Source organism: Mesoplodon mirus (assembly GCF_964341445.2).
Source record: "Mesoplodon mirus genome assembly, chromosome: 16".
Classification (NCBI taxonomy): Eukaryota; Metazoa; Chordata; class Mammalia; order Artiodactyla; family Ziphiidae; genus Mesoplodon; species Mesoplodon mirus.
In genome coordinates, this window is record NC_138992.1 from 61,638,698 (window position 1) to 61,657,301 (window position 18,604).

At 46.9% G+C, this 18,604-nt stretch overlaps 1 protein-coding gene across 1 annotated transcript in view; it reads left to right on the forward strand.

Annotated features, from left to right (window-relative positions):
* Nucleotides 1–1,884: 1,884 nt before the first annotated feature.
* SBSPON (somatomedin B and thrombospondin type 1 domain containing) overlaps nucleotides 1,885–18,604 on the forward strand; it is a gene marked incomplete at its 5' end in the record, with an annotated part of 28,739 nt that continues 12,019 nt past the window's right edge. The window contains 2 exons of the mRNA XM_082601458.1: nucleotides 1,885–2,098; nucleotides 12,796–12,990. Of these exons, the coding sequence (XP_082457584.1) occupies nucleotides 1,885–2,098; nucleotides 12,796–12,990 (409 nt within the window). The remainder of the gene's footprint in view (nucleotides 2,099–12,795; nucleotides 12,991–18,604) is intronic.

Consider the following 18,604-nt stretch of genomic DNA (forward strand, 5'->3'; position numbering starts at 1 on the left):
GCCCACTTTGTGCTCAATTTACCCACATCACCTTGTTTCTATAGACAGCTCACAGCAATCTGAAAAAGTTCAGTGTTCGATATTTGAGATGAAGACACTGAGGCAATTTGTCCAAGATCATAGAATCAGAACTGGACCCAACCTCCCTGATCACAGACCCCCAACATTTTGTTTTTGATTTTAGGTTTTGGTTTTGTATGGGTATAAGGGGAAAAAGGGGGTGAATAAAAAAGTATTTGAGCAAGCATTTGGCATTATGTTTTTAATTCTCTTAAACCGGAGGTCAGCTTCTACTTTCTGTATGTGAAAATGAATTTGTCAGTGGATCATTTTCCTTTACATTTTCCTAGATTCTTAAGGCATTACAGAACAAGTCTCTAACTAAAGGCATTCCGTAAAGCAGACAGCCTTAGGGAAGGAGTGAGGTATAAATTACATGAGTGAGTTAGTACAAAGCTGCTAATAAAACCTACAACACAAGTAAAGGCAGAGGGTATAATTTTCTGACAAAGCTATTTAGTACGAACTACCAAGAACTAAAAATATAAAAAAGTAAATATTTTTAAATTAAATTGCAAAAAGAGAGATTTACCTAAAGAGGAAAACAAAAGTATTTCCAAGCCTGAGATTTATAAGTATAAATAATCACAAAGAAAGGATTTCTTTTTGATTTTAGAGTATGTTTTCCTTGGACAGTGGGAAAAAAAGAATTGCATCGTGCACTTGTCAAACTTCACTTGTGATTACAGTTCATAAGGTACAATTCTTATAATGTATTCAATCTTTTTCATTTCACAACTTTTTTGCTTATTTTTAATGTGATTATTGTATTGTTTTACTACTTTCACAGCAAAGTTTTTTTTTCTTTTGTTACTTTCCTAGTCTCTAAAGAGTAAAGGAAATTCCTCTCTGAGAAGTCTTTACACGAGAAAGGAAAAAAATTAGCTCTGAACTTAATTAGATTTCTCAGACTCACAGATACAGACAACTTTATATTCCTGGTTTCTTACAAAAACCGTTAATAGTTTAAATGATTTAAGAACATAAAATAAAATGAAACTTCCAGGATTTTCGGTTAACAAAAAAAGTACAGAAAATACAATATATTTGGAGAGGAAGGTGGAAGAGAATGTCTATGGAAAGTTAGGCTGGCACTTGATTAAAGCGGAAATTATTTCTGAAATATCGTCAAGCAGAATTTCTTTGGGGAAATCTGCATTAACAGAAAGCGGAGCACCGTTTATATTCTATGTTATCATTAATTGCCTCTTCTGTGAAGCAAAGTGGCATTTTCCTGGGGCAGGAAAATCCCATTATAAAATGCTGCAGGAATGAAGGATGCGTGTTCAGTCTTAGCTCTCGATTGCGTGGCCCGGGGGCGGGGGACTGGTGGCCCGGGAAAAGCGCAGCGTGGGCTGCCTGGGCGAAGCCTGGGTGACCCGCGCGCACGGTGCGGCTGAGCCCCGCACGGGCACATCAAGCGCTCTTCGGCTCTTGGCCTTGGAGTCAAAGTGCCCCGCGGGCTAACGTGTCCGCAGACGTCAGGAAGCAGAGTTGGGAACCAGGAGATGTGGTGGCCGCCCTGACGGGGCTGCTGGCGGCCCGGCACCTCGCTGGGCCGCTGGGATCCCAGAGCACCTGCTCTTCTGCTGCCTCCGGGTGGGGTCGCCGCGGGGAGGGGGCCGGGGCCCGGAGCGTCGATCGCGGGCGCCCTGGGCTGAGGCGCCCTCCCCGCCCGGCTCAGGACGGGCGCGCCGCCAGGGCTGGGGAGGGGCGGCGGGAAGGGCGGGGGCCGGCGCGGGGCAGGACGAGGCCGGGCTGCTCCGGGGCCGGCGCTCTCCGAGAAGCCCAGCGCTCGCCCCGAAGGTGTGCGGAGCGCGTGCCATGAGGACCCTGTGGATGGCGCTGTGCGCGCTGGCGCGGCTGTGGCCCGGGGCCCTGGCCGGTTGCGCCGACGCGGGGCGCTGCTGCCCCGGCCGGGACCCCGCCTGCTTCGCCCACGGCTGGAGGCAGGACAGGGTCTACGGGACGTGCTTCTGCGACCAAGCCTGCCGCCTCGTCGGGGACTGCTGCTTCGACTACGCCAGGGCGTGCCCAGGTGGGTGGCGGGCCCGAGGGGGGGCAACCGGCCGTTCGCCCGCAGCGGAGGGGCACAGCGCCCCAAGCCAGGGACCGCAGCCCGGCAGCCAGGTGTCCCAGTGCCGTCTATCCCGGCCCACCCCGGACGCCTCCATCCAGGGTCCTCCAGCACCCCCCTCTCTAGGTGCATCCCAGACTCTCCATCCTAGGGTCCCCAGCCCCCTCCATCTCGGGATCTCCCAGTCCTCTCCGTCTAGACCTACGGCTCCAAATGCCCCCATTCCCACCGGAGCCTGGGTGGAAGGGGCTGGAGCCCTGGTGTCTGGAAGGGCGCTGGCCACCTCGGCCGAATGAATCCCTCTGCTTGGGAGCTGCGGCTTGGTAGGGCCACCTCCCACCTGGAGAGATGGCGCTGACAGGTCCCAGAGGCACGCCCCTGTGCCCGTTCCGATGCGTGCAATCTGTTAACCCTGGAGAGGGGTGATGGGGGGCGGGGAACGTGTAATTATCCCACTTGGCGCCGAGGTCTTGTCCTGGGAGGGTACTTTCTTCTGGAGAACAAGTTCCTGGAGGACCACGGTTGTCCTCACCTGCACTCCAGCGTGTAGCGCAGCCCCTTCCTCCTAGGAGGTGTTCCATATATTCGTTGAATTCAGTTTTATCCATATAGCAAGATAAAGATTTTTATCTCAAAGTTCCTAGTATGTTTTAATCTTGCCGGATTTCCTTTAGGGTCCATCTTTTTCATCTTTAAATATCCCACAATATCACAGCCCCTAGTATAGGCTCAACAAATGCTGATTTCATTAAATTAAAAGGTAAAGGAAGACGTGGTGAGTACAGTCCTGAAAAACAAGGCGTACCTGAGAAAAGCCAGCTCTGGAAAGAAAAGTAGCCCTGCGCCCTGATATCCCATCACCCCAAAAGCCACACATACAGTAGGGTTTGACCTCAAGGAGCCCAGCGTTGCGGGATCTTCAGCATCTTCCTGGTGACCTGCAGGGCTGTGTCATTCCCCGGGAAACCGGATGCCTGGTGGAGACTAGCACCCCTATTGCCTCTTTTCTGCCGGGAGAGGCCACCAGCCCACCGCAGGACGGTCACCCAGGCCTGCTGCTGAAAGAACACAGTTGAAAAGCATTAAGATTTTTTTTTTTTTTTTTGCGCTACGCGGGCCTCTCACTGTTGTGGCCTCTCCCGTTGCGGAGCACAGGCTCCGGACGCACAGGCTCAGCGGCCACGGCTCACGGGGCCAGCCGCTCCGCGGCATGTGGGATCTTCCCGGACCGGGGCACTAACCCGTGTCCCCTGCATCGGCAGGCGGACTCTCGACCACTGCGCCACCAGGGAAGTCCCAACATTAAGATTTTTTAAAATCTTGATTGAAAGCTAATGATTTACCTGAGAATATTGATCTTTTTGATAAGCTTCTTTCCCTATTCTGCTCCAAGGCCAGGCTACTTTTCTACTAAAGTAAGGTGAACAGTCAGTTACTTAGGGGATGTAGTACCCTTGGGCCGGGTGTCCGCTCTTCCCTCCCCACAGAATCCTCCCTAATCTCCTGTTCGCCTCAGTTACCTGGATCACCCAAACCTTTCCACCATGGCAGCCTCTCCCACTAACCTTTTCTCTCAAGGGATCTGCCTACATTTTAAAGGTAAATACAGAATTCCTGCAGTTCAGATAATGGGCCCCGGTCTGTGGTAAGCACAGCAATACAAAAACAATGAAGACACAATCTCTGCCCCCTGGAAGTTCAGAGCCGAGCAGGGAAACACACACAAAACCATTTGCAATATGCTCAGTGCCAAAATAATGGATCCGGGAAGCCAGAGAGGAAAAACTCAGAAGACCAGAGGAATTCAAGGAAGACTTCCCAGAGGAAGTAATGGGCAAGCCTGGTCTCAGAGAATGAGGGAGAAGCCTCTAGAAGGGGAAGGGGAGTTCTAAGAGGAAAGCATCTCATGGCCATTCAGTGTTCCCTGTGGGCATCAGCGTTTTGTCGCTAGGCTAGGCCCTGAGGCTCACCTGGGGAACAAGACAGACAGTGAACGCCGCTAGACAGGCGAGTGTCAGGAGGAAAACCGGCTTTTTCGTGTGCCCTAACGCGCTATGAGGAGCTGCAGAATCCTCCAAGTCTCTGTTTGGTCAAAAATAAAACCCTTATTTTCAGTCCAGAGATATTAAAACAAAGAGCTTATCATTTCGGACTGAGGATTTATTGGGGAAGTCATGGCAGAAGAGGGAAGACCTTACCATCCCGGGGGAACTCAGAAAGAAATCCCAGGACCTTTGTGGCTAGGAAGAGGCTGTGAACTGTGGACAAAGAAACCCAAGCCAGAGAAGGAAATGGTGGCTGCTAGGATTTTTAAAGGAGCATTTTCAGAAGCCTTAAATGCCCTTCCCCAGGGAGCTAACAGAGGCTCTTGCAGGCCTAGGCAGAAAGCAGACTCGGGATGGAAAAGCCTCCTCGTTGGTAGATTCTCTGTGCCTGGTGTTTTGCGGGAAGGCAGTAAGAAAATAGAGACAATTGGAAGGTGGCCCACTTGGCGAGCCCAAGCCTGCTCTGGCCTCAGAGCTGAGGGCGAGAGTGCAGGGCAGGACGGAGCCGAGATGCTCAGTCTCCTCAGCCCTGGACCAGCATCACAACTGTGCTGACTTGGGGATCTGGGGAAAGGGGAGGTGGGCCTGCATTATGAACGTTTTCCAGCTGCAGGAACTGGGGCTTTCAGAGGGCTCTCCTGTCACAGCGTTACCACCGGTGGGCAGCAGAGTGAGATCTGAACCCACGCTGCCTGCTTTCAAGTTGCCATCCGCCCCGTCTGTTTGTGGCAACTCACAGCTGTAATTGATCATACCACATAAGGTGCAGCGGCGCAGAGCCTCCAGTTACTCTATGTACATAGAGCCATTCGGCCTCTTAGAATCCACTTCCTTCTTACCTAATGTTAGGTTAACTATTGATGCTGCCCGAAGCAGTTTTGACTGAAATGACATTAAACGTGCATGAAAAATGTAACTGTGTCAGTGGAACTCACTTCTAGCCCTTCTGATTTTTTCATCTTGAGAAACACATTATTTTTTGGTGTGGCTAAGAGATGACCGTACTGGAACTTTTTTTTTCCTAAATAGAAAGTTGTTGTTGTTTTTAAATTTTATTTATTTTTGGCTGCGCTGGGTCTTCGTTGTGGCGCGTGGGCTTCTCATTGCCGGCAGCTTCTCTTGTTGCGGAGCACGGGCTCTAGGCACGCGCGCTTCAGTAGTTGTGGCACACGGGCTCAGTAGTTGTGGCTCGCAGGCTCTAGAGCACAGGCTCAGTAGTTGTGGCGCACAGGCTTAGTTGCTCCGCGGCATGTGGGATCTTCCCGGACCAGGGCTCGAACCTGTGTCCCCTGCACTGGCAGGTGGATTCTTAACCACTGCGCCGCCAGGCAAGTCTGAAAGTTATTTTTTTACTCAGTAAAAAATAAAAATAAGTTGAATCTGAAGAATTACTAAACTGCCCAAAAAAGTCAGTTCTGAAATTAATCATCTCAGAAAAATCTAATTATGTTGATGGTATGGGTTTCAACACCAATAACGTATCTTCATAACCACCCCCCACCCCCCCAGAGGATAAAGGATAGAGAATTCTCCACTGGCTGAGCCTGATCAGGGATGGGGAGAGGCTGAGGAGGGGACAGGTCTGAGTTACCCTGCCCTGAAAGAACTTCCTGGAAGGCTTGCTTATCAGGCTCATGACGCGCAGTCTCTAACTCATCAGCTGGGTTCGTGGAGTCTGCATTCTAAGACCGTAGAAGCAGTAGGTTGCATTGGGTCTTGGATGAGCAACTTAAGGACAGAGTAATCATTAACCCAAGTGGAGCAGGACAAAAATTGAGTCGCCTCTATAGCCCAGTGTCTTCTCCTAGATTTATGGGGAATCCAAGAAACCAACTGGCCACACTCTCCAGGTACCTCCCAGCTCTCAGTTTCCTTAGGTCTCACAACCCACCCAAGTATTCTTCATTTTGGTCTCCCTTTATGGACGAGGCAACCAGAGCACAGAAAGGTCAAACAGTGTGTCCAAAGTCACACAGCTAATAAGTGATGAAGTGAGACTTGAACCCAGGAGCTCTGGGTCCAGAGCCCACATGTTTAAACATTACGTTTTCACTGCCTCGGAGAAACTAGCCTTTATGAGAAGCTGTGGACTTTGTGGGTAGGCTCCATATAAATCCTGGTAAAGTGAGTGAGTCTTCTTTCTCCATCAACTGTATGCCCCTCAAGGGTGAAAACATGTGTCCCGCTCCTCTTTGCAATCCCCTAAGAGCTATCGCAGTGTTGTTTACAAACATTTGTCCAAAAAAATATGACCACTGGTTTCCACCTGGAGGATGTTACCTGTGACTTCAGAGGGCAGTGCCATCTGAGGCATATCCACATGTCCTTTTTAAAAATAACACTTTCTGGGAATTCCCTGGCGGTCCAGTGGTTAGGACTCTGCACTTTCACTGCGGAGGGCGTGGGTTCAATCCCTGGTTGGAGAACTAAGATCCTGCAAGCCACCCGGCGCAGCCAAAAAAAAAAAATTTCCTTCCTGATCACAAAATATATGTTTGTTGCAGAAAGTGTAGAAATGCACAAAAGAAGAAAAGAATTTACCTGGAAACTTCCTACCCAGAAAAAGCATCATTATCTTTTTGATTTTGATTCCCCTTTTTTCCCAGGCTTGCATGGGTCTAAAATTCTGTTTTTCTAAGGTGACAGTTCATGTCACTGTCTTGTTACCATTTCATAAACTTGTCCAGTTAATGCCTCAAAAGAAAGAAAAAAAAAAACCTACCAGGGGCCAGATAACAGAAGTTTCTGCAAGAGGAAACAAATACTTGATCATTTTATTGGTGCTTTTTGAGGGGGTCCATAGGCACTTGGGCAATATTTATGCTCTCCTTCGTCTTTCAGAGAAGTTGTGACAGGGTTCCTGGGAAAGGGTACACATACATAAGGAGAGGGAAAAAGGCAGATGACATACAGTTAAAATTGTGTCACCCTGAGATGTGTGTGTGTGTGTGTGTGTGTGTGTGTGTATAAAGGGACGGTTTTATTTTTCCTCCATAGATTGTCGAGAAACAGAAGTTACGCATCAATGGTACTGCTGCGGGTAAAGTGTGAAAAGAATATTTCCTTAGGAATGATAAGGACTAGACCTGATTAGAACTTAACAATGCGAGGGAGAAAGCGCTTGATCGTGGGTGGCCTTCAACTTTTAGGTGGCAAAGAGCCAGGCAGGCAGGGCCAGATTACAAAGAGGAAGGCTTGAGTGTCTGTGATTAACCAAGGTGAGGCTACATGAAGATAAGCAAGGCCTTACATTAAGAAGAAATAATCCAGACTATACTTAGGAAATGAAGGAGCCTGGCTTTCAGCTCAGTTTGCTGCCGTGTTTGTGTGTGTGTGTGTGTGTGTGTGTGCGTGTATTTGGCATCACCAAGAAAGGCATTAGAAAACAAAAGTTTTTTTTTTAATTACCCTTTGGTACCTACATACTGAGAATAGTGTGTCTAGTCCTGGTTGCCGCCTCTCACCGGGCTGTGAATGGGTATGGGGAAAGTCCAGCGGTAATTCTGAGAGGGGAAACGTCTATAGAGAGATGTGTCCAAAGGCTGCAGGGAAGGGGGCCTACTGAAACAGTAAGTCCACCAGTGGAACCGATAAGATAAAAGGGGGTCTACTGAAACAGTAAGTCCACCAGTGGAACAGATAAGATAAAAGGGGGTCTACCGAAACAGTAAGTCCACCAGTGGAACCGATAAGATAAACACAGATTTTTTTCCACCATATTCTGAAATTCTCAGGTGAGGGAAATTGGACTCAAATAAAAGGAAATACCACTTCACGCCACAGATGTTAATATTAAAAGAGCTTGTCACTTTCAAGAGGTGGTACTGGCAGGAGATATAAATGGATTAAGAAGGTCTTGACATGGGCTTCCCTGGTGGCGCAGTGGTTGAGAGTCCGCCTGCCAATGCAGGGGACACGGGTTCGTGCCCTGGTCCGGGAAGATCCTACATGCCGCGGGGCGGCTGGGCCCATGAGCCATGGCCACTGAGCCTGTGCATCCGGAGCCTGTAAAAAAAGAAGGCCTCGACAGAGTGTGGCCGCCAGGAGAAGCTGGGCTCTACCTGACCTTAAGGCATGGAAAGCAATGTTCCTTCCAGTGGTCACCCTTTGGGGCCACCATCGCCAGGAGAGCCCAGACAGCTGTCGCCCAGTTTAGGAATGTCTTCTGTGTTTGGGTCTGGGAGTGTCTGACTTTGCCCCTGTCCTACCGGCTTTCCTTCCCACCCTAGAGCCTCTGTCAGTGCTTTGGCTTCTTACTTCCAGAGTCTGTTTGGATGTAGAATTTAATTTAGAAAGGAGGAGGAACTCACCCAATGCCATTTCATTCATTCATTCACTCACTGATTAGACAAATATTTACTGAGCACCTGCCATGTGCCAAGTGCTAGGCACGAAATAAAAAACTCGGCAATAAACAAAATAAATAAATATGTAATTTGAATTATGGAGATGTTAGAAGGCAAGGAGCACAGAGGTGTGAGAGGAAATAATTTTGTGGGGTGTGTGTGTGTGTTTGTGTGTGTCTAATGAGATGAGCTGGCCAGGAAAGGACTCCCTGAAAATAAAATAATTCAGCTGGACCTCAAGGATGAGCCGAACCCAGCCATGCCCAGTGTGGGAGGAACATTCCAGCAAAAGGAAAACACAAAGGTCCCAGAATGTGAAAGAGCCTGGGTGGGTGTGGCAGAGGGGTGAAGAGGCCAGAGTGGGTGGAGCCTGGGGCAGAGGGGGCACTGGGGGTGCCTCTGGGTGGGAGCAACGGGCAGGCACAGGCAGGTCACCCAGGACTATGTGGGCCATGCAGGGAGGTTGGATTTTATTCGAAATTCAATGGCAAAGCCATGGAAGGAGGTTAAAAAGTCATTAAAAAAGAAAAAAAAAAGATTAGTGGTACACCTTTTAAGGTAATTGTACTTGGATACGACTGGATATCCTTGTTAGGACATGGAAAAATGTACCCTACTCTTGTGTGCAGATTCGTTATTGAACTGTATAACTTACTTTTCAGCTCTTGGCTGTTCTCCTCGTGGCCGTAGTGGGGACATCTGATAAACAGAAAGCTCCAGAGGAAGGGGTACTAGCTGGTACATCATGAAGGGCTTGATGATTCCTTGTGCTCCGGATCTATCCACTGTCTCACTGCCCAGTGAGCCCAGAGCCAGAGGTGCCCACTGGACCCAAAGTAGAAGCTTAGGAGTCTACTTCCTACCTCTGTTCTCTTCTATGTCTTCTTCTCTGTCTCTGTTCCCCATTCCCTTATTATATTTCCTGGGATCACCTCCCCAAATAAATTGCTTGCATTCAGATCCACATCTCAGGGTCTGCTTCTGGGGAAACTCAACCTGAATGTTATGTTGAGTTGAAACAAAGGAGAAAAAGAGCTTGCCGCTCTTCCAGGCACCCATTAAATCTGGGCTTCTTCCCTAAAAGGGGTGGGAGGGTGTCATCAAATCCCAAGTATTAAGACACAGGGAAGCTGGGGCAAATGGAGTCAGGAGATCATTCTGCTCACTAGGTAGCAGTCTGCCAGCCCCCAGTGACAGCCAGGGAAACAAGAAGGATGAGAAAGCCAGATTTGAAGAAAGAATATTTTGATATGCTAAGTATAGATGTGAGTTAGGTAACCTCTAGTGGGAAGGGAACAAGAGCACTAATGGAAGAGTTCAAAAGGAAATCTGTGTCATGCGGCTGAGATATATGACTTGTGGTAATAAATCTGTCAGAAGTTTCTGTACTTCTCCCAAGCTCCGTGACCAAAGATCACCTGTGACAAATTGCAATCCAAATAATCAAAAGTTCACAAGTTGGGCTTCCCTGGTGGCGCAGTGGTTGAGAGTCCGCCTGCCGAGGCAGCGGACATGGGTTCGTGCCCCGGTCTGGGAAGGTCCCACATGCCGCAGAGCGGCTGGGCCCGTGAGCCATGGCCGCTGAGCCTGCGCATCCGGAGCCTGTGCTCCGCAGCGGGAGAGGCCACAACAGTGAGAGGCCCGCGTACCGCAAACAAACAAAAAAAAGGTTCACAAGTTAATTAATAATAGAATTTTTTGTGCAGAATAGGAATGAATACTTCAGACTCATTTTCCAGCTCAAAATATTTTGTGGAACCCCTTTCCACTAGTGAAAATCTATGTGAACTTTTTTCACTTTCTCTGACAATAAAGTCCCCGAGATGTTATTGTTCAGGGCCCCAGAACTTTCTGATTCTCTTTATGAGGCTGTTAAAGTCATTAATTGGAAAGACAGGGCATAGTATTTTGCCAAGGACAAACCTTAACCCATAGGAACAACAGTTGATTCAATGATTCTGTGATTTGAGGACTTTGCCTATTGGTCAAACCAAATAAAATAAACATTTATGAGACATGAGACACAAATACTGAAGAAATACTGAGAGACTAAATTCATCCCCCCATGTCAACTTTTACCATATGGATAGGGTGTAACCCAAGGCCATATTACTAAGTTCTGAGTTAAAGCCATGGCAAAGTTGTATTTTTTTAAAAAGTGCTCCCAGGACTTCCCTGGTAGTCCAGGGGTTAAGAATCAGCCCTACAATGCAGGGGATGCCACTAAGCCCATGCGCTGCAACTAAGATCTGATGCAGCCAAAAAAAAAAAAAAAAAAAAAAAAAAATTAAATATTTAAATTAAAAAAATAAAGTGCTCCCTACTTAGGCTATAACTATTTTTTTTTTTGGCTGTGCCACATGGCATGTGGAATCTTAGTTCCCCAACCAGGTATCAAACCCATGCTCCCTGCAGTGGAAGCGTGGAGTCCTAACCATTGGACCACCAGGGATGTCCCACAAAGTTGTATTTTATAGTGATGTCTAAATGTTTAATCTTTGAATGAAGTGTATTATTAAGTGTAGTTCAAGTCCAACCTATCAGGGCAGGACTAGCTAGACTCAGGGATGAAGAGATTCGAGGGAGAAAGAGTTATTAAAGGAATTAAGGACAGAAGGTGTCTTTCTCAACCAGCTCCTAATCTGGCAGCCTCTTTAAATGCCTTCTGGTTCTATGGGCCCATTAAATCAGGGGACTGTGAAAATAAAATGGGAAGGTCAACAAGAGATGAAGAGCAGGAAGTGACCTGTTATTGATTTTCCAAAGGATGTGTGCATGGCAGATACTGGGAACCAACTCTCATGTGGCTCGTTCTTGCTTCGTTAGGTAGGTGACATGTGATGCCTATGAGTGTTTAGATGATTAGTAAAAGCATGTTTTAAAGCAGTGTGAAATTTTTGGATTACTGACCGAGCTTTATGTTGTATGGGACCCTTTTCATGTCAGGTGTAGTTACGTGCTACCAAATGATACAGCTTCCAAGTGCCATGAACCCTCAACTAGAGTTTGCTGAGAGGCAAAATGAGTTTTTTCAGGTACAAACTGTTGGAAGTCCAATCAGATTTCAAAGAAGTTCAGGTTTTTTCGGTGAAGACTCTGGAAACTTGAAAGTATGAGGGTGATTGGGAAAAGTGGGTCACATTTTGTGGGAAAGAAAGAGTTTTGGCATCCGGTTCAAGGTACATCTTCTGTCTCCTTGGCCTTTTCTTATATCCAGTTCCAAGTCCTCAAGTAATTCAATTTAAAAACTCATTACAGGGCTTCCCTGGTGGCGCAGTGGTTGGGAGTCCGCCTGCTGATGCAGGGGACACGGGTTCGTGCCCCGGTCCGGGAAGATCCCACATGCCGCGGAGCGGCTGGGCCCGTGAGCCATGGCCGCTGAGCCTGCGCGTCTGGAGCCTGTGCTCCGCAACGGGAGAGGCCACAACAGTAAGAGGCCCGCGTACCACAAAAAAAACAAAAACAAAAAAACAAACAAAAAAGACTCATTACAGTCGTTTTAAAAGACTCTTTGGGATTTTAAATGAAAAAGCTAAATGTGCAACCACATTGATTTTACAGTCTTGCACAGAGCATTTGAGAACCAAATTCTCACCCTGACTCTGCCTTTTCATGCCTGACCCTGGCTATTCTTACCCTCTGTGGGCCCTGGCTACTGGTCTCTAAACTTCGCCTCTTACAGTGTATGAGTCTCTGAGCCATGGAGGATGAGACTAGAGCACCCAGGAGAAACCTGCTGGGTAGGGGTCCTTGGTGCGGCCTAAGTCATGTTTTATGGAGGCACATTTCCTGATAAGAACTGACCTGGGTAAGTGATGGGATGATTGGTGGGAGAAATACCTTTTCTTTTTTATAATTTTTTTTCCTTTATGTTTTCTACAATGAATGTGTGTTACTGTTACCATAAAAATGTTCTGGCCAGAGGAGGATAAAGTTACAATCAAAGGAAAACAAGAGCGAAGACCTGATCTAAGCCCAGGGAGTAAGAGGAAGTACCCTGAAGGCATCAGTCTCTTTTACTCGGGTGTGTCCTGGCTCAGACCCATCTTCATGATCCTGGAACATCCGCCTGCCTCTAACAGATACCCATCTATCAGTTCACCATCAGGGCGGGTGGCATCAATGTCAACTTGGGGTGTTTCCCCCTGATCCAGGGCCGGGTCCAGGCGCCGTGTACGCGGGCTGAACTTGACTGTGTGCGTTGGCGGGAACGGCCTGGCAGGCGCTGGGTTTGCTCAGGTGTGCGTCCCGTCGTGCTGTTTTTCAGCTCGCCCGTGCATCGTGGGGGAGTGGAGCCCCTGGAGCGGCTGTGCGGACCAGTGCAGGCCCACGGCCCGCGTGCGGAGGCGCGCGGTACGGCAGGAGCCCCGGAACGGCGGCGAGCCCTGCCCGGCCCTGGAGGAGAGAGCCGGCTGCTTGGAGTATGCGACGCACCAGGGCCAGGACTGCGGGCACGCCTTCGGTACTGAGCTTTCCCTGATCGCTGCCCCTGGGGTCTCTGGTGACTTTCCATCCCTTCGTCCCATAGAAGGCCATGTGCCAGGCCAGGAAATTTCCATGAGCTGCAGGGAATGGGATGGGCCAGTCTGCCCAGAGGAGATAGGAAGCTCAGGAAATACTTGATCAAGGCATTATACGTCCGTCAGCTATGTAAAGGCCTCCTCCCACCGCCTCCCAGTTACAACCCGGCGGTGGCCCCTTTGCCGCTGTGCGTGTGCCCGGTGTAACGGATGCGCACCGTGGTTTCTGAGCAAACTCAGTCAAGCTGACCACAAAGGACTTTAGGTAGGATGAGAATATTTCACTCAGGCTAGGATGTGTCCAGTAAGGTTAACCCTGCTTCACCTTTCAAGGTCATTCCTGTTGAATCACGAATGCTTGCGTACATGTGAAAAGAGCAGAAAACATAGAAATTCCGAAAGGATGATAAAATGATTAAAACACCTGCCTCTCCTCTCAAGACGACTGGATTGGAGCTGATGTGATCAGATCTATGATTTGGGAAGGTCGTTCTGGTTGTGGCCAAGGAGACCAGGAGTCGGCTTGATCGTGGGTCAGCAGCCACAGGAAACTCACACAGAAATAAACAAAAAGGCCAAAACAGGGGTGTTAATCGGGATTGAGTCTGATAGAGCGAAACACTGATTTCTCAGGGGAGCAAAGATCACATGTTTTTCATAGGGACCTGGAAAATTCCATGTCAGCGTGACCCTCACTAAGCCATTTTTCCCCTTTTTTCCTTCCACACACAAACATTTATTGAGAGTGTACTTGATGCCAGGCACTGGGCTGCATGCCAGTTACAACGGGGCGGGGGGAAAGTTGACATGGAGTCTGCTGTCAGGTAGATCACAGTCTAGTGGGAGGGGGAGATGATAAGCAGATAATCCTAGGAAACTAATCACAGAAAATTACAGCTTCAGTGTGGTGCCACAGGTACTGAACAAGGGAGAGGTGCAGGGAGCTGCAGGGAGCTGTGAGTGTGTGTCGTAAGCAGATTCCCCCTGGCCTTGGTGGAGGAGGGGATCCCCAGAGGCCAGGAGGGAAGCGACTTCCCTGAGGATGTGGAGATGAGGCTGAGAAATGCAGTGCTATCTAGGCAGAGAGACCAGTGTGGTGGACCAGACAGTCAGGTGTAGGGTGTTTGAGGGCTTTGGGGACGGATCTAGGAAAAACGCATGACCACGAGACTCAGGAACACACAACAGCCTTACAGGGTTGCGTGAGAGGGGATGTCCAGAGGCTATGATATGGCGACCCCCATACAGAAGGGGAAGAGAGGAATCTGCCCGGAGCTTGTGTGTCTAGGTGATGTTAGCCAAGCAGCATGGTTTGGAGTCTCTGGGTGAGAGGCCTTCAGAGGGCAGGTGCCATGACGGCTTGGGGTCTTATAACCATAAGGCTTTACCTTATCAATGGCCGGCAGGTGTTGGGTGTAATTTCACAGGGTATGCAAAACAGGCAGGACCTAAATGACTCAAAATCTGCTTGTGTGGCTATTTTAAAAACAAATTGGGGCTTCCCTGGTGGCGCAGTGGTTAAGAATCCGCCTGCCAATGCAGGAGACACGGGTTCGAGCCCTGGTCTGGGAAGATCTCACATGCCGCGGAGCAACTAAGCCCATGTGCCACAACTACTGAGCCTGTGCTCTAGAGCCCACGAGCCACAACTATTGAGCCTGCGTGCCACAACTACTGAAGCCCGCACGCCTAAAGCCCGTGCTCCGCAACAAGAGAAGCCACCGCAATGAGAAGCCCACGCACTGCAACCAAGAGTAGTCCCCGCTCGCCGCAACTAGAAAAAAAGCCCACGCACAGCCACAAAGACACAGTGCAGCCAAAAATAAACAAATTAAATACATTAATTTTAAAAAATTGGATGTATAAAACTGAGTTTGGTGCCAGTAGGTTTTGAGGCTAACAGGTCTCAGCCTGCTGTGAGAAAATAAAACACCTAGGGCCCATCTTTGGCTGATTTATATAACACGGGGGAGGCACAAGGCCCCTATGAGAAGCCGAAGGAAGGCCAGTGTGTGGGGAGCAGAGAGGGAGGCTTCTGGGCTGACACCCCCCTGGATGCAGGGCCTTGGGGTCCCTGTTTAGGATTCTGATCTTTCTCTTAAGAGCCGTGGAAAACCACTGGGGTGGTTTCTGCAGGTGCCAATGTGATCGGATCTGTGATTTGAAAAGATCTCTTGGGGAGTGGAGTGGGTAGTGTCAGGGCCAGGGCAGAGGCCCTTCATGGATACGGCAGTGGAGTTAAGCTCGCAGGGAAATAATTTAGGGCTCACAACAACGGTCACAGAACGAGCTCTCATTCAGCTCAGGCACTCTGCAGAAACACTACAGAAAGGCTGGGGGAGGAAGTTGCTGTGGGACATTATTGATTTTTTGGATGGCTGTCACAACCTATAGCAGATCTATCAGAAAAAGCAACTGCACCGTTCAGTTATAGGGATTGGCTGCTAGACCGTATTCCTGCAGCACATCTGAATCTTCATTGTGGCTCCAGGATGCCCAGACCCCTTTCCCTTCCCAGCCCTGGATCTCTTCAGAGCAGGATGATGCAGGTCACAGGAAAGGGAACAGGAAGCATGAAAATGCATATCTTCTATTTATTTGTATTTTCTTCAGTTTCTTTCATCAGTGTCTTATAGTTTTCAAAGTAGTGGTCTTTCACCTCCTGGTTAAATTTATTCCTAGGTATTTTATTCTTTTCCATTCAAGTGTAAATGGGATTATTCTGTTAATTTCTCTTTCTCATAGTTTGTTCCTATGTGAAACTGAATTCTTTTATTAGTTCTAACAGTTTTTTGGTGGAGGCTTTAGGGTTCTCTCTATATAGTATCATGTCATTTGCAAATAGTAGCAGTTTTATTTCTTCCTTTTCAATTTGGATGCCTTTTATTTCTTTTCTCTTACCTAATTGCTGTGGCTAGGACTTCCAATACTATGTTGAATAAAAGAGGCAAGAGTGCCCATCCTTGTCTTACTCCTCTCTTAGAAGAAAAGTTTTCAGCTTTTCACCATTGAGTATGTTAGCTGTGGGTCTGTCATATAAGGCCTGTATTATGTTGAGATACGTTCCTGCTATTCCCAGTTTGTTGACATCAACAACATAAATGGATGTTGAATTTTGTCAAGTGCTTTTTCTGCAACTTTTGAGATGATCATATGATTTTTATCCTTCGTTTTGTAAATATATCACATTGATCGATTTGCAAATCAATGTAACCATCCTTGCATCCCTGGAATAAATCCCACTTGATTGTGGTGTATGATCCTTTTAACGTATAGTTGGATTCAGTTTGTTAATATTTTGTTGAGGATTTTTACATCTATGTTCATCAAGGGTATTGGACTGTAATTTTCTTTTTTTATTGTGTCCTTGTCTGGTTTTGATATCAGGGTAATGCAGGCTTCATAAAATTTGTTTGGAAGGTTTTCTTCCTCTTCAATTTTTTGGAAAAGTTTGAGAAGGTTATTAAATGTTTTTGAATGTTTTGTAGAATTCTCCAGTGAAGCCGTCTGGTCCTGGGCTTTTGTCTGTTGGGAGATTCTTTTATTACTGTTTCAATTTCCCTACTAGTAATCAGTCTATTCAGATTCTCTATTTCTTCGTGATTCAGTCTTGTATGTTTCTAGGCATTTATCCATTTCTTCTAGGTTGTCCAATTTGTTGGTGTATAATTATTCATAATAGTCTCTTATGATCCTTTGTATTTCTGTGGCATTAGTTGTAACTTCTCCTTTTTCATTTCTGATTTTATTTATTTGAGTCCTTTTTTTTTCCTGGTGAGTCTAGCTAAAGATTTGTCAATTTTGTTTATCTTTTCAAAGAACCTACTCTTAGTTTCATTGATATATTCTACAGTTTTTAGTCTCTATTTCATTTATTTTCACTCTGATCTTTATTATTTCAGGAAGAACTGAAATAATATTTTTAATCCTCATGAAACCAGGACTTGATAAACTGTGAAATTCCCAGCCTACCAAAATGGCAAAGGACACTAAAATGAAGAGATTCACTCACAGGAAAACATGTTCTAGAGCAACACACGCAGGGTGTGGTTGTATTACCTTTTGTCAATGCCTCAGAAAGCTGGAGGTAACAAATTATCACAAACTTAGTGACTTAAACAACACAAATGTATTATCTTAGAGTTTTATAGTCAGAAGGCAGACAGGTCTCACTGGGCTCACATCAAGGTGTAGGTGGGGCTGAATTCCTTTCTGATGGCTCTGGGAGAGAATCAGTTTCTTTACATTTTCCATCATCCAGAAGCTTCCTTTTCCCATGGCCTCCTTCCTCCATCTTCACAGCCAGAAACATTGCATCTTTCTGTGCCTTTCTTCCATGGTAACATCTTCCTCTAACTCTTTGAAGGACCCCTGTGCTTACATTCAGCCCATCTGGATAATCCAGGATGATCTCCCTATTTTAAGGTCAACTGAGTAACAACTTGAATTCCTCTTTGCCTTGTAACATAACATATACACAGCTTCTGGGGATTAGGACATGGATGTCTTGGGGAGGGGCCACTATTCTGCCTGTCATGGAGGTAGGGCAGTGTCATCATTCTTGGTTTACACATGAAGACATTGGAGCTCAGTGAGATGACAGCATTTGTAAAGGGACCAGAATTAAACCTGGATCTCATGGCTCTAAATCCTGTGGGTTTTCCCCCCCTTTGATAGTTTTGCTGTTAAGTGTTATCATTAGTTATTATTATTATTATATTACAAATTAATATTGATATTGTAAATTCATTAATGTTCATATATTAGTAGTATTATTATATTTTAAAATCACAGTTACAGAATCTGGTAACTAAGTAGAACTATAAAGGCCATGCAAGGCCAGTGAATGAAACATGATCACTGAGACACTCTTATTAATGATCAAGTAGCCATTGCATTCCTTCTGTTTCATTTAACATGCATCATGAGTCTATTTCTATCATAAAAACAAATGCAAAAACCCATATTATATATTCGTTTCCCATACTGACAATTGTTTATATGCGTTTTCCTCTTGCGAGATTGCTGTGCATATCATGAACCGTATACTTCCAGGCTGGTGTTATTTGTCAAATTTTCATTCTGTCGTCTTCTACACATATCTACAGACCAGTGGTTCTAAGCCTGCTTTTGTGGCACCCCATTGTGTCAGAGGGCTTTATGAAATTCTCAAAGCAAATTTAATTTACTTTCATGTTCAAAGTAGGTATGTGCAGTGCCACGCTTTTAGAAGTGGAAGTTGTTGTAAAAGCGAACAGTGGTAGGTTGATGGGCTGCCAGAAAAGCTGGCAGATAGTCTGTTAACAAAGAATCTATTACATTGAATATTGTTGCCAGGAAGGGGAAAGGAGGGGTAGCTGGCGTTTATTGAGAGCCTTTGTCCTGGGGCACCGGTTACGTGCTTCCACACAGAGGCAAAAGCGGGGCTGGAGGCAAAGATCAGTTCTAAATTACTTACTGCTCTTAAGTAATGAAAAATTGAATTTCTGGGGGATGTTGAAAAGTGATGCTCGTTCAGAGCTCGCCAGGAGAACTGGATTGTTTACTTCAGGCTCT